The sequence below is a fragment of the Thamnophis sirtalis genome, unplaced genomic scaffold (assembly GCF_051295495.1).
Source record: "Thamnophis sirtalis isolate CommonGarterSnake01/CBP01778 unplaced genomic scaffold, rThaSir2_p1.2 scaffold_3, whole genome shotgun sequence".
Lineage (NCBI taxonomy): Eukaryota > Metazoa > Chordata > Lepidosauria > Squamata > Natricidae > Thamnophis > Thamnophis sirtalis.
Window position 1 is genome coordinate 125,488,415 of NW_028261383.1, and position 16,386 is coordinate 125,504,800.

Sequence of the window (16,386 nt, forward strand, 5' to 3'; positions counted from 1 at the left end):
GAAAAATAAGACCAAGGGAGAGGATAGCAAACCATTCCCTTCTTTTGTCTGTCAAGGAAATATATTAACAGGGCTTAATTCAGATATACAATAGTTAAATTAAACCACAGAAAATAATGTGCCATTTGGCCAGGGAGGGAACAGTGGGAGATATAGAAATTAATACTGTAAAAGAGATAAATAAGGGGGTTTGGAAAGAGACATCACAGCAATGTTATGTATGTATAAATGGACATTACTTCCACAGGTTTGGTTGGGTTTGGTTGGGTTGGGTTGGGTTGGGTTGGGTTGGGTTGGGTTGGGTTGGGTTTAGTTTAGTTTAGTTTAGTTTAGTTTAGTTTAGTTTAGTTTAGTTTAGTTTAGTTTAGTTTAGTTTAGTTTAGTTTAGTTTAGTTTAGTTTAGTTTATTGGTCTTGTATGCCGCCCACTCCCGAAGGACTCCGGGCAGCTAACAATAAACAGGGGAAGGGGATAAATAGTCAAAACAATTTAAAAATAAACAACATTCATAGTTACCGTGGGGCTGGATACTTCAACAGCCCCCCCGGCCTGCCAGAGCAGCCAAGAGTTAGTGGCTTTGCGGAAGGCCGGGAGAGTAGTAAGGGTCCGGATCTCTATGGGAAGCTCGTTCCAGAGGGCTGGAGCTGCAACAGAGAAGGCTCTCCCCTGGGGGGTCGCCAGCCGACATTGGCTGGCAGATGGAATCCGGAGAAGGCCTAGTCTGTGCGATCTGATTGGTCTATGGGAAGTAATTGGCAGGAGGCGATCTCTCAGGTACCCAGGTCTGATGCCATGTAGGGCTTTATAAATAACGACTAGCACCTTGAAGCGAGTCCGGAGACCAATAGGTAACCAGTGCCTGAGTGTACCTGGGTGCACCCAGGATCGCTCGCGTGGCTGCGTTCTGGACTAACTGAAGTCTTCGGACACTCTTCAAGGGCAGCCCCATGTAGAGCGCGTTACAGTAATCCAGTCTTGAGGTCACGAGGGCATGAGTGACTATCTGAAGGGCCTCCCGATCCAGATAGGGTCGCAATTGGTGCACCAGGCGAACCTGGGCAAAGATCCCCCTGGTCACAGCCGACAAATGGTGTTCTAAAGTCAGCTGCGGATCCAGGAGAACTCCCAAATTGCGAACCCTCTCTGAGGGGCGTATAATTTCACCCCCAAGCCTGAGAGATGGAGTATTTGGCCAATCTTTGGAAGGGAACATCAATAGCCACTCGGTCTTGTCGGGATTGAGTGCAAGCTTGTTCATACCCATCCAGACCCTGACAGCCTCCAGGCACTGGCACATCACTTCTACTGCTTCACTGAGTTGGCACGGGGTGGACAGATACAACTGCGTATCGTCCGCATACTGATGGTATTTAATCCTGTGCCGGCGTATGATCTCACCCAGCGGCTTCATGTAGATGTTAAAGAGGAGGGGGGACAGGACCGAACTCTGCGGCACCCCATAATTGTGGGGCCTAGGGGTCGACCTCTGCCCTCCGACCAACACCGACTGCGACGTCCGAGAGGTAGGAGGAGAACCACCGAGGGACGGTGCCTCCCACTCCCACCTCCCGCAACCGTCGCAGAAGGATACCATGGTCGATGGTATCGAAGGCCACTGAGAGGTCAAGGAGCACAAGGATAGAGGGGTGACCCCTATCTCTGGCTCGCCAGAGATCATCGATCAGCGCGACCAAAGCAGTTTCCGTGCTGTAACCAGGCCTGAAACCCGACTGAAAGGAATCCAGATAATCAGTTTCATCCAAGGACCGTCGGAGTTGAGAGGCCACCACTTTCTCAACAACCTTCCCTACAAAGGGCAGGTTGGAGACCACGTTGGAGGTCATAAAATATTGTACATAGGCCTGCAATATATAATTTATTGAGCCTGAACATAGAGAATTATAATGAGCCATGCTATAAAAGCTGAATATAATATAATTTAGATTATTGAAAACACATAGAAGGTACAAAAATTTAAATTTACCCATCCCTAAGCAAAAACAAATATTTGCTGATTTTATCAGCCTCTGCAGATTTTAACAAAAGTTCATTATGTATACAACATTTAGGCTGAGTTTAAACATCATGCTATATAAAGCTATAATTGTTTATTTGTGTTTTAGCCCTTTGCATGAATATACTGCAGCTTATCAGCTGTAGATAAGGCTTGTATACACCCAATTAATTGAGAAGGGGGCTGGGGAAGACAATGGCTAGAAATTGAGTCTATTGATGTCAGCTTCTGCCTTGCTGTTGCTTCAGCTGTCATGAAACGGGGAGGGAGGGTTGGTATTTGGGAGGGGTTATTCGATGTGCTGGAGGAATGTTCTAGTATTTACCAGATGGTTGGATTACGCATGCGTGAGTGCTTCCCGCCTGGACCAACGGCCTCGACATTCCATCTTCGTGATGTCTTTTGAAGTTATCTCACACCTGACACTTGAAGGACTTATGATTGGCCTGAGGCTATGATCCCAAGGGGTGGGGAATGGACTATTCTATATATCAATTGCTTTCGCGCCTAATTAAACAGACTTTGCTTCGCAACTGCTCGCTAACCATTTGTAATTAGTAAAAGTACTTTTGATTTCCAACACATGGAATCTCTTGGTCTTTCTTTCCTAATTATATAATGGAGGGATGCTGACAATTAAACTGGATTTCAGAGATACCTGAACAATCATTTAGGGTATTTGCTCTCTTGTTTCGAGATGCCTAAACGGTTTTCCAGGCAATTTAGCATGCAATAAATACTGAATCTCATCCTTCGTTGGCTACGAATGATGGGAACTAGAAATCAAATCTCTTAAGTTTCAGACTCTTGGACTTCACTACAAAGCAGCTACGCACAAAGCAGAATTCATGAACTTCAATACCTCTAAAAAAATAATTTTGAAATGTTCAACTATACATAAATACATATTGCCTACCATCTTCGGAGGTTATCCTACATTTGGAATTAAAAGTCAACTGCTTCTTCTTAATCTTTTGGATGTTTGAGGACACAGCTGTTTGTACTCGATCCTTAAAAAGCCATAAAGATTCAGATCATGTTTGAACAAAATTTAGTTGTGGTGTTTTAGAATTAAGTGAAGGTTTGAATATTGAATATTCTCTCTAAAGGAAAAAAATAGCACTCAGATTGTCAAGAAGGAATGTCAAGAGCCCATTGCCCATATGTGGGAGGGGGGGGGAAACGTCCATAAAAAAGCCATTCTGATAAAGAACATCCAACGTGTTCCAGTTATAATCTGAAGTAGTGCAGCCTAGGTCAGTGCTGGCGAACCTTTTTGGCACTGAGTGCCGAAACGGGAACGCAGGGACACGGGGGGGGGGGGGGCACTGGAAACCGGAAGCTGAGCTTCCGGTTTCCAGCACGCACACATATGAGCCAGCCACCTAGTCTTCTGGTTTCTGGCACGCATGTGCATGCAAAGACTATTGCATGTGCACACCAGAAATTGGAAGCTCAGCTGTTGTTTCGGTTTCCAGCACTGGAACCCGGAAAAGCAATGGGCAACAGCTGATGTTCCTGGAGAGATGGCTCTGTGTATCACTTCCGACACATATGCCATAGGTTTTCCATCACGGGCCTAGATACATCTGAAGCGAAACTTTTTTTACCTAATGTACATTTTAGTAAAAATTGGTTAATTTTTTTTAGATCCAACTATTCCAATAATTTCCATGTTAAATAGTTGAGAGAAAAATAATAAGTTTATATGATCAAACAAAAAATAAAGGATTAAGCCTGATATTTTACTAAGAATGAGATGAATTGGCAGTACCAAATTTTAAGCTGCAGATACCACCTTTGGCTGTTTTACTAAAGGCTACTGAATCACAGATGGTTTGCATAAATATTTTTGGCTGAATAACAACAGAAATGCATAATTTGGAAGAGATTATACAATAAACCCTATAAAAAGTATTGGATCACTTCAATATTAAACATTTGTCATAAAAAAATGAATCAGAGAGACAGTAACACATCTAGTTTGTAAAACATAACCCGTAATAAAACAAAAATGAAAGTTTATTTTTTAAGATTCTTTCATGAAAATCATAAGCACCACCTAACTAATTTCAATATCTTCAAATGAGTAGCATAGTCCAAACAGAATTATAAAAACAAGGATTTAGAGGCTTGATTGAATTAGAAAAAATCAATCTTATTGACAACTCAAAATATGTCTCAGAAACTGGTTAGACTGATTAAATATTTGCATAATCTAAATAGGGCAATCAATATACAACAATGGGAATATCAAAGGAAGATAATTATACATTTATCTTGATTCTGAGTCGAAATATTTTAGCACTTGTATGTTACTCCTGTGCTGATTGTCAGAACAGATTCAGGTAGACTTCATTTAGCAATCATAACTGGGATCGGCAACTTGGTCAGTAAAGAGGAGTTGCTAAGTGAAATCACAACTGTGCTCATAACCTTACTTCAGCTTTCCTTTGCTTTATAGATCTGCAAAGGTCATAAATATGAGGGTTGGTTGCAAAGTTAGTTTTAGTTAGTCGATAAAAATATAATCTATTTTCTGAAAACATTTGGAAATACAGTAATCCAGTTAGATCACACTTTCAGATTCCAATAAAACATTATATTTGGCGTAGTGGTGGGATTGAAATTTTTTCACTACCGGTTCTGTGGGCATGGCTTAGTGGCTTAGTGGGCATTACAGGGGAAGGCTACTGTAAAATCTCCATTTCCACCCAACTCCAGGGGAAAGATACTGTAAAAGCCCCATTTCCTCCAGATCAGCTGGGACTCGGGAGTCAGAGAATAGGTGGAGGTGGGGCCAGTCATATTTATCGATTCTCCAAACTATTTAAAATTTCAGCTACCAGTTCTGCAGGACTGGTCAGAACCTGCTGAATACTACCCCTGATTTGGTGGCAATGTCTGAAACGTGATTTATTATAGAATAAAACAAAACTTACAATACAATAGCAGACTTGGAGGTCTTCTAGTCCAATCCCCTGCCTAGGCAGGAAACCCTATACCGTTTCAGACAAATGGCTATCCAACATCTTCTCTTCAAATTTCTCCTCAATTCTAAGTTGCTTCTCTCCTTGATTAGTTTCCACCCATTGCTTCTTGTTCTACCCTCAGGTGCCTTGGAGAATAGTTTGACTCCATCTTCTCTGTGGCAACCCCTGAGATATTGAAACACTGCTATCATGTCTCCCCTAGTCCTTCTTTTCATTAAACTAGACATACTCAGTTCCTGAAACTGTTCTTCATTCTTTAGTCTCCAGTCCCCTAATCATCTTTGTTGCTCTTCTCTGCATGTATTCTAGAGTCTCTACATCTTTTTTACATCATGGCGACCAGAATTGAATGCAGTATTCCAAGTGTGGCCTTACCAAGTCATTATAAAGTGGTATTAACACTTCACGTGATCTTGATTCTATCCCTGTTTATGTAGCCTAGAACTGTGTTGGCTTTTTGGCAGCTGCTGCACACTGCTGGCTCATATTTAAATGGTTGTCCACTAGGACTCCAAGATCCCTCTCACAGTTACTACTATTGAGCAAGCTATACTGTACCTGTGTGTTTTGTTTTTCTTGCCTAAATGTAGAACCTTACTCTTTTCACCATTGAATTTCATTTTATTAGATAGTGCCCAATGTTCAAGTTTGTCAAGATCCTTCTGTATCTTAAGCCAATCTTCTTGAGTGTTGGCTATTCCTGCCAGCTTGGTGTCATGTGCAAATTTGATGAGTTCCCCATTTATTCTCTCATCCAAATCATTGATGAAGATGTTGAAGAGTACTGGGCCTAAAACAGAGCCTTGGGGTACTCCACTGCATACTTCCCTCCATGTAGATGCAGATCCATTGAGGACTACACGTTGAGTGCAGATGGTCAGCCAGTCACGAATCCATCTGGTGGTGATGCTGTCTAACCCACATTCTTCTACTTTATCTAGTAGTAGGTTATGGTCTACCTTATCAAATGCCTTACTGAAGTCCAAGTAAATTATATTGACGGCATTCCTCTGGTCCACTAACTTAAATATTTTTTTGCACATTTGGTTCATCTTTCATCAATTCATACTTGATGGCAATGTCTGAAATATTATTCAAGAATGAAACAAATTTTAAATATTTTCTTTCCTGTCAGGTATTTTTTTGTTAATCAGCAAACTTAATATTTCTACAAAATATCTGGAGATAGCTCTGTATACTGTATGATAGCAGTTACCATGATATTTATGTGTCTTACTGGCATTCACATAGAATTTCCTCTTAAAACAAATGTAAACTACACTGTGAGAATATGAATTAATATCAATAATAATTTCATATTTAAAAAATAAATCTGATTTAAAATTTAATTCACCTTTGAAACCATTCATAGGCTATAACTTTGGATATAGACTTTTATAGAATTGAAAGTTTAGGTTTCTCTTAACTTAAGGCTTTAATTGATAAGTCCTGCATGACTTGATGGAAGGACAGAGCATTTTTTCCCCCTTTAGATTTAATTGATAAACAGACTGAAAGAAAACATGGGATTTTTTTTCTCTATAGGATCTTAGAAGCAAGACTTTTGTATGCACAAAGATGGAAAGATTTACAAATTCCTACAATGGAAGAATGAATGGTGAAGCTAATGGAATTGGCTAAGATAATTAAACTGACTAGGTTGATTCTTTGTCTAACATTGTTTTTGCTTGAAAATCAACTTGGACTTCTTGCTAGAAACTAAAAAACATTTAATTTTTGGATTTGACCATAGAATTGTTTATAATTATAAAAATACTATATATTGTTGATTTTTAAATAAGAGATTCATATATTTTATATCTGTACCAAATAAAGTTGGAATTTCTTCTCTTTTTTTCCTTTTTTTCCTTTCTTTTTTTACGCTCCTGGTTTTTCTTTAATCTCTTTTTTCCCCTAAAAACTTTTTCTTTTCCTTTTTGAATTTTACATTTTGCTGAAAGTTAACAAAAACATTGCTCAAAAAAAGATAGAAACGTAGAACATTTTACTTCTTCTTCATTTATTTTGACTTATAAGTCTCATTACACTGGCTGCCTTTGTTAATTACTGACTTGATTTTAATAATGATCTTGATTGTTTTTATTGTAGCGCGGATCTAATATATTACTTTAAAATTTTTATTCAGTTTTAAACTGTATATTTATTTTCTATTTTCTTTCTGCTGTGCTTATTTCTTTTCCGCTGATTTCCCCCAGATTTGTATTTTAAAATTTGTATTTTTTTTAAAAAAAAGAAAAGAAAAAGGGAAAATGATGTTTTTCAGCTTGAAGAAAAGGAAAGAGACGAAGAAGATCAGATGGCATATTACACAACAAGAGTAGAAAAAGCAACAAGCAGCTTGCCTGTATTTAAGGCAGCAGAAGTATGACAGCATGGTGGCAAAGATGAAATAGGAAAACAGCATTCTGCTAACTGGTTCACTAGTCAGTGGTAAATACAGTCATACAGTGTTCATTAGCCAGGATTTTAAAATAATTGAATGAACGAAGAACCATGATTGATACCTATGAAGATGTATAGCTATTAGTCACATTATGATTAAGTAATGTTAAACAAATTGAGACACGCTAAAAGCAATTATACAAAATATTTTCATAATTTATGCAGCAAAGAAGCTCCTGTAATGCCCAGGGGGAATCTTATTCCTAGCACAATCTGAAAGTGTCTGCACTCTGAATGCTTATCAAGAGACATTCGTCATTCAGAAATGCCACTTGTTGGGAAAGTATAGTTGCTAATGAAAATTGCCATCAATAACTGGAGTGAGTACATATGTGGTTGGTCCCTGAACAGATTCGCCTCATATTATGCAAAAAAAAAATGTACTTCCATATCAATCAATTTACAAACAGAAACATGCACCACATGACTGAACTCATAAAAACATTTCTTCAAGGAGCAGTAATTATGTCTCCTACTGATCAGTATTAAAGTTGGTCACTGAACCATTTTTTGGTTAGCTTTGTTAGCTTCATTGGAATGTGGCTCCTGGGGCTACTCAGTTAGAACAAAAGATATGCATAATTCAATAGCACATGCATCTATGACTCAGGAAGAAAGCATACATTCCTGGCCTCAAATGAAAAATCATGCAACTGTGACTTATGCATATATCTAATAATATAATGGAGAGCCACATCAGGTACAAATTCTGAGTTCATCTGAAGGGCAAAACATCCCAGGGAGAGATGCATGAATGGGCTTGTGATAACCAAATCAATTTGTTACTAAAATGCAGGTAGTCCTCCACTTATGGCCACAATTGAATCCAAAATTTCTGTGATTCAGTGAGACATTTTTTAAGTGAGTTTTGCCCCATTTTACAACTTTTCCCGCCTCAGTTGTTAAGTGAATCGCTATAGTTGATAAGTCAGTACCCTGGTTGTTAAGTGAATCTGGCTTCCCCATTGACTTTGCTTGTCAGAAGCAAAGCATCACATGATCTTGGGATACAGCAACAGTCAGAAAACATGAACCAGTAGCCAAGTATCTGAATTTTGATCACATGGGATCATGGGGATGCTGCAATGGTCATAATTGTGCTAAACGGTCATAAGTGACTTTTTTCACTGGCACTGTACTTTGAATAGTCACTAAACAAACTGTTTTAAAACAAGGACTACCTGTAAAAGCTATTACCTTATTTTTTATACAGCCTCTCTCAACATTATATTCATCAGATTGATCCAATACCTGAAACTCCAGTGAGACAGGAGAATTTCCCCACCTTCGCTCACTCAGGCCATGCAGGTGTGACCTCTCACCTACGATCAAATTAAGGCTGATCATGTCATGGATGAGGATGCATTTATTACAAACAGAATTGGCACATATTCTTATCATCTTGACCTCAGAGTTCTCAACAACCCATCTACCTGCCTCTTGAATTGAGATTTGGAGCCTGGAAGCAGAAAATGGCTGCAAATTTCCAATCTCTTTTTCCCAGCACAGTCCTAGACTTACAACAATAATATTACAACAATCTGTCCATTATTGGAGTGTTTTCAGTGTGTGTGTGTGTGTGAGAGAGAGAGGGGGGGGGGAGAGAGAGATCCAGCATAACTCTGGAACGCCTCCAGCAATTTCAACCAAACTTGATATACAGATGACTTATTCTATGGAAACAAATACTGTGGGAGTAAGACACACCTAACACCCCACAGTGTGTGTGTTCTGTTAAGATACAGCCTGTTGTGCCTTAAAATGGCTTCTGCTGTACTGCCGTAAAATGGCTTCTACTGTACAGCACAGTGGAGTTGCCATAGTAAGAGCTTCACAGTACTCCACAAGGAGCCCTCTGGGAAGGGGGATAATCCAACTTTAGAAATTACGTTAGATCTGTAGATTTTCCCTCCTATAAATAAATACCCGGACAACACCAGATTATCAGCTAGTCAGAAATAAATGTCAGTTTTTGGCAAAAACTTTGTAAATCATGTAACTAGGGGATGCTGCAAATTGGCATAAATACAGGGCAGTTGCTAAGAACCCAAAATATGTTCAAATGACTGGTAGGGATGATTGTTAGAACTTCAAAACTGGGTCATGAGTACTTTTTGCTGTCATAACTTCAAATGGTTCCTAAGCAACCAGGCATGTTGATGGCTACCAATAAAAATCCACCTGTCTTTCTGCCATACTTCCTTTTGCCCATCACATTTTTTTCTTTCCTCCTTCCTGTACCCATCCTCAACCTACCTAGCCACCTCTCTGAAGACAGGAGACAAGAATACACCACTGTTGGAATTACATCCTCTTTTGATCCAACAAAGATATCTCAACATTGCTTGTGATTCACACTGAGGGAAGTGTTAGTGACAAGATTGTAATTTTTATTCTTGTCTCTCTTTCCCCAATTGTCTTGAGGCAGTATCTCATATTGCCAGACAGCAACTGCAGACAAACTTTTCATTAAATAAAGAAACAACAAAACGGCAGGATGCTCAAACATGTTAGCAGTTCTATTTCCAGCCGAGGTGGCGCAGTGGTTAAATGCAGCACTGCAGGCTACTGCTAGATCAGCAGTTCAGCGGTTCAAATCTCACCGGCTCAGGGTTGACTCAGCCTTCCATCCTTCCGAGGTGGGTAAAATGAGGACCCAGATTGTTGGGGGCAATATGCTGACTCTCTGTAAACCGCTTAGAGAGGGCTGAAAGCCCTATGAAGCGGTATATAAGTCTACTGCTATTGCTATTCCAATTTAACTGAGAATTGAAGTGGGCTGAGTGGGGGCAAATGAAGACTTTCCTGATAGGTCCAATGAAAAATTAGATCCAATTTGTCCTGTCAGTAAGACGTTGCTATCATTCATAGGAAGTGCCTTTAGCTGACTCTTGCAACAGCAAGCCTTGAAATTGAAGTCTACAACACAATATCAGTCAATCATACGATCGGTTTTATAAACTGCCAGATTGGTTTAAGACAGGGAATGTAGTAATATCAATTTCAAGTAGGAACAGTTTCATAGCTCTTCCTTCCTATCAGCATTCTGAGCAAATTAATTTGGAGAAGGATGCAGATTAAACAGCCATGGAAACTGAATTTACAACTAAGCTTATTTCTGATATATATATATCCCCAGCTTCCCTTTGCCTGACCTTAAAAGCTTATTTCTGGTTAGGGCTACCAGTTCCAGGAGGCAAAAATATAGATTAAAATTAAAGAGTTTTCCATATAGCTTTGATGCCATTTTATGGTCATCCAGATTACTCAGTCACTAAATGACTCAGTCACTAAATGAGGATTATCTTGTTTTAGGTTGTACATGATTCTGCCACCTTAGTGAACTTCATTCATTTTCCAGATTCTCTTAAATGGAAACTAAAATGATGAAAAGCGCCTAATTACTCAACTCTTTGCCCACTAAAATCTACTTAAAATACATCCAATTAATCACAAGTAAACCAGTAGAGGTCAAAATATAAGGATAGGTCAGTGGAAAAATGCACAAGACTGCTCAAGAGATGTCTATTCCATATATTTTAAGAGTAGTAGTAACAAAAAGGTGGTTTTTCCATATTAAATTAGAAATTAAAAATGCAGAGATTAGAAAGAGAAAATAGAAGTGGATTTTGGAGTTGCACAACAAAATTATGGTAGATCAAAAGCTCAGAAGCATTTTATTACTTAACTAGACAACCCATGAGGTATTGAGTCATCGGTTTAGAGATATTTCCTTAAAGCAATGGTAGCGGGAGCAATTTCCAACTTCCTGTCAGCTTCTCCATTGACTTTCCTTGTAGGAAGCTGGTAGAAAGCATTGGAAATGATGTCCATGGTTGGCCACAGCAATGCAGCAGTGTGGCAGCAATGAAAGAGCCAAATTTGTCAAATTTCAATCCGATGAGAACAGTTTTTTTCTAGATTTGGGGCACTTTTCTCAGCCTATTTGAGGTACATTGATTCAAAAATTGTTGCCCTCTATGATACGCTATTTTCCTCAATGGAACGTTACAATGAAATAAGCAGAAGAGTTTTAACTGTGTGTAGATACTAATTATATGCCTTTATTTTATCCTCCAAAGTTACTATGTCACACTTGATGTGCCTAAATTCTAATGAAACAAGTACTGAAGCTAAACCAGCATTAGATGTCATCCTACAGTAGATAAGCATGATCAGAAAACCTACCTGATGCTTCTCCTTGGAGTCCATGGTTACTCGGGGCACTGTACATACCCCGAAAACCACAGGAACCACTCTAAGAGAGGTCCTCTTCCAAATAAAGTATGTGGTCAGCTAATGGATGCTCGTGACACCGTCTGAGGAAACAAATAGGGTAAGAATCTTTATTTTTCTTTTGCACCTTTAAGGAAAATACTTTACACAATTTAAGATCAAACCGATAGTCTGAAAGAAAAATATCACTCTGATTGTATTTTTTCAGCTCTTAACTGCATTTTCTAAAGCCATCGGTTAAATGGTTAAAAAAACAGCATAATATGATGAACACCTTGAAGATTTTCTTGATATATCTAGGAAAACTGCCAAATTCTGCCTCAGAACAAGAAGCCAGATTTCATCAGGTGCAGGAAGAATAGCAGGTTTTAAATGCCAGATAGGATAGAGCTGGCTATCATTAATGGTCATTTGTTTTATCTTTTATTTTAAATCTCTAACCCAAGTCTCTGCACAAATAATCTCTGCAGGAACAAATCTTTCTTTTTTCTTTTGAAAACAGACCTAAACCTTGTTTGTTAAATCTGAGGTATCATTAGCTAGACCTCAGGTTCTAAAAAAAGGGGGCCAGAAGATCATCAACATGCCATATTTTAAGCATGATTTGGACTATCAGTGTCTAGCTGGGAAGCTTCCTCTCCCAATTTGCATTTTTACACCTGTGGATCAAGGTCTAGTCGTAATCTGCACCTTAGCCTATATATAAGACCAGTGGTGGGTTCTGGATCCTGTTGCAACCGATATGGTTGCAACAGGGCCCGGCATCCTCCACATGAATGCGTGAGGCACACGCCTGTGTCGTACCTTCCAGCAACGCCTCCACGACGCTCCAGCTGCTCAGCAGAGTGTCACACAGGTGTTGTATGCGCTATGCGCGTGCGTGGAAGCACCTAAGGTTTAAAGGATACATAAGGAACTTTAAAGGACAGATAAGAGTGCCCAGTGGTCCGGGCAGGCTCTGGTACACCCGTACCAGGGCGTACCGCCTGCAACCAACCACTGTATTAGACGCTAAAGCATGATAGAATTCTTTTGCCTTGGTATGTAAAATTAACCCTAAGCTTTTTAAAAAAGTTTAATTCTGTATATATACCCCAGTATAGTTACAGATATTACGTCCTGCAAATAGCTACAGTTCAAGTAATAACAATAGCAATAGCACTTACTGCTTCATAGTGCTTTGCATTACTCTATATAGTTAGGTGAAATAATGCATTTAAGTTCTTTCTACTTTGCTATCTAATAAAGTATCTAGGAAAATATTTTAATACTATCAATAATAAATGACTTACAATGGAGACATGTACTTCTTCCACTGAAAATCCTATCAATATCAATATTGTTATCACTGCTGAAAAAGGAGCATATCTAGAGAGCTAAAAGGGACAAAGTTAATATGCATTATTCAAGAATGTCCATACGTGATCTCAATAGTAGGATGAAAATGGAACGCTGCTAACCAGAATTCATTGTGGGCAGACCCTCTAACAAACAAATTACATAAAAGCAGAATAAATTAATAAAATAAATACTGTAAATAAATATTGATCTCTGCAGTGTCTTAAAAGTTGCAGAATTTATTTATTTATAAGAATTTATAATATCATTATGCATTTTTCTTTGTCCTTAACAAAGAAGGAGCTTGCTGTATCCCCTAGTAATTCTTTTTGTTATATTCAGATGGCTTCATGCTGTCCAGTGTTCAAAATGGCCATCCATGTGAAAAACATATCGTATGTTCATTATGGTTCTTGCAGCATAGCATCAATCAAAGTATTCTCCGGTCGCCCTCGCCCTCTGGCCGCCCCCGCCTTCGTCCTTAGGGATTTTTCTGCTTATCATTCTAACTGTTGCTGCAGCCATGGAGACCTTTGGCCACGCTGATAGTTCTACGTTTGATCCCGTGTTATACAACCTTCGTAGGAGAGGATGGGACGAGGAGAACGTGGACAGAAAGCCTGCTCCCCCCCCCAACTGGCGTCAACCCCCTCAGCCATTTTAGACTCTCAGACTTCATGTACTTTTCTGGACTCCGCAGGGAAGAAGATTAATAGCGTGGAGCTTCCCTCTCTCAAATTCTTACCAACTTCACCTATTTTAAATTTGCGCCAACCGCTTTTGCGGGTCAAGAATTGCGCTTATCTTGCTTGTTGAGGGAATGTTTGTATGAATGGGTGAGAGCGTGTTCCCACTTTTAACTTTTAAATTTGATTAATTTTTTATATTATTACTCTGTATTTTAACTATTGTTGTGGGGGTGTATGAGGAGAGTGGCTGTGTGTTGTGTATGATAGGATCGGGTGGGCGACCTGAGGCCCCCTCCACTGAGTGCAGATGCAGAAGTGGATGGCGGCCCAGATTCGCCCCCCGTCCTGGTATGAATGATGAGCGCAGCCTGTCGGGAAGAATGGGGGCCATGGGAGATGGGTGGGGGTCTATGGCGAACGAGGGAGGGTCGGAGCATTTCAGTTACGACTGGGAGGGGCAGATATGACGGGAGCTGTAGGGCTGGCCGTTATCGGGGAAGGACTCGCTACCTTACAGCGATTCCTTGTTCCGGCCCCACTGGCTCAACTCAAGGGCCTGGTGGCAGAGGAGATCAGGGCCCTGGTCTCAGGTTGCTGTTGCTAAATGCCAGGTCTGTAGTAAATAAAGCTCTCCTCGTCCGGGACTTAATTTTAGACGGGGAGGCAGACCTGGTATGTATAACTGAAACCTGGCTGGGCCAAGAGGGAGGAGTCCCCCTCTCGGAAATGTGCCTAGATGGGTTCCAGATGCTACACCAAATGCGACACCAAGGGAAGGGGTGGGGGAGTGGCAATTATTATCCGAAGGTCGTTAGCTCCTCGCAGGATCCCTGCCCCAGAGATTGTGGGGTGTGAGTCTCTTCTCCTGAAGTTGGACCTAGGGGTTCAATTGGGCTTGTTTTTGATGTACCTACCTCCCAGCTGCGTCACAACAGCCCTGCCTGCACTCCTAGAGGCGGTAGCCGGGTTGGTGGTGGAGTTCCCCAAACTGATGGTACTGAGGGACTTTAACCTGCCATCCCTGGGCGAACACTCTGATGGAGCGCAGGAGTTCATGGCTTCCATGACAACCATGGACTTGACCCAAGTAGTCCAGGGTCCAACTCACAGAGCGGGACACACACTCGACCTTGCATTTCTCTCGGGGCAGTGGAGATGTGATCTTGAATTAAGGGGAATAGAGATCTCACCCTTGTCATGGTCAGATCACTTCCTGCTGAGGCTTGACTTTGGGATGCTACTCCCCCATTGCAGGGAGGTGGAGCTGATTAAGTGGTTCCGCCCCAGGCGTCTGATGGATCCGGAAGGATTTCAGAAGGAGCTTGGAGGGATACCTGACTTCCTTGCCCACAACCCGACAGAGGCCTTAGCCGCGGCCTGGAATGTTGCAGTGGCTGAGGCTCTGGATCGGATTGCGCCTTTGCGGCCTCTCCACGGCAGTAGATCCAGGAGGGCACCTTGGTTCACCGAGGAACTCCGGGAGATGAAGCGCCAAAAGAGACGCCTAGAGCGACGCTGGAGGGCTAGTAACTACGAATCTGACCGAACACTATTTTTTTTTTGTAGTTCAAAAGTTTTATTTCTTTTAAAACAAACATTTCATCATTCCTCAATCAGTAAGACATCGAAGTACAATCTTTGTGTGTCAAAATAGTTCTAGTTTACCACCAAATTCTTGTCTAGCCTAATGTTCCCTCCCTCCACCCCCACCCCCGACGTCCCAGAACCCGTACACGGTATGGATTTTTAACAAACAGTCTAAAATCTATTGAGAAAAAAGAAATAAAGAAATTAATGACATTCTACCTTGACCTTAGCTTCTTCTTGCTAAGCTAACTTTAAACAATTTAAGTCATTTCTGATCTTAAGCATAGGCTAACTGGAATTTCTTGGTCCCGTATTTATTTTGTATATAGTCAATCCATTTTTTCCAGTCTCGTTTATATCTCTCATTTGAGTGATCTTTAAGATATGCCGATATTTTAGCCATCTCGGCTAAGTTTGTAACTTTCAATGTCCATTCTTGAGTTGTAGGCAAGTCTTCCTTCTTCCAGTATTGCGCCAACAGTCTTGCTGCCGTTATTAGGTGCAGAATCAAGTTAGTCTCTACCACTGTAAAGTCAGTACATATACCTAGTAAGAATAACTGAGGATTAAACTTTATCCTTCTTTTAAAGATATTTTGCATAATCCACCATATTTTTATCCAGAATGCCTTAACCTTTTGGCAGGTCCACCATATATAATATGTAGCATCGAGAGAACCCGTGGCACGACAAAACCGCGCTAGGCAAAAGAGCGCCGACAAATACGCATCGACAAGTATGCTTCGTCATTAGCGCGCCCACATTACCGCGTCGATATCAGCGCGACGACGGCAGCACGAAAAAGTGAATGCTTTGAATTAACGTTTGTTTAATGCTTTGAGTTTCTTTTAAGCGCGCGAAAAAGTGTGAATTAATGTTTGTTTAATGCTTTGAGTTTGTTTTAAGCGCACGAAAAAGTGAATGCTTTGAATTAACGTTTGTTTTAAGCGCGCGAAAAAGTGATTGTAAAAATGTAAATTGCAGCTTTTGAATGCTATTTAAACTTAACGTTTGTTTTAACCGCAGTATTTTTTAAATGTTTTAAATGTAAAATGCAGCTTTTGAAT

At 40.4% G+C, this 16,386-nt stretch overlaps 1 protein-coding gene across 6 annotated transcripts in view; it reads right to left on the minus strand.

Moving 5' to 3' along the window:
* The window catches only part of TMEM94 (transmembrane protein 94), a 106,023-nt gene that overhangs the window by 72,100 nt on the left and 17,537 nt on the right, over positions 1 to 16,386 (minus strand). For 2 of the 6 annotated variants that reach the window (XM_087709955.1, XM_087709958.1), the window contains exons 2-3: positions 12,511 to 12,596; positions 11,659 to 11,789 (exon numbers count right to left, since the gene is read on the minus strand). The exons of 1 other annotated variant lie outside the window; for it this stretch is intronic. In XM_087709955.1, the coding sequence (XP_087566081.1) occupies positions 11,659 to 11,682 (24 nt within the window). In that variant the 5' untranslated portion in view covers positions 11,683 to 11,789; positions 12,511 to 12,596. Of the gene's footprint in view, positions 1 to 8,721; positions 8,793 to 11,658; positions 11,790 to 12,510; positions 12,597 to 16,386 lie in introns of all 6 variants that reach the window. 3 more of the 6 variants (XM_087709951.1, XM_087709952.1, XM_087709957.1) reach the window with 3 other exon arrangements.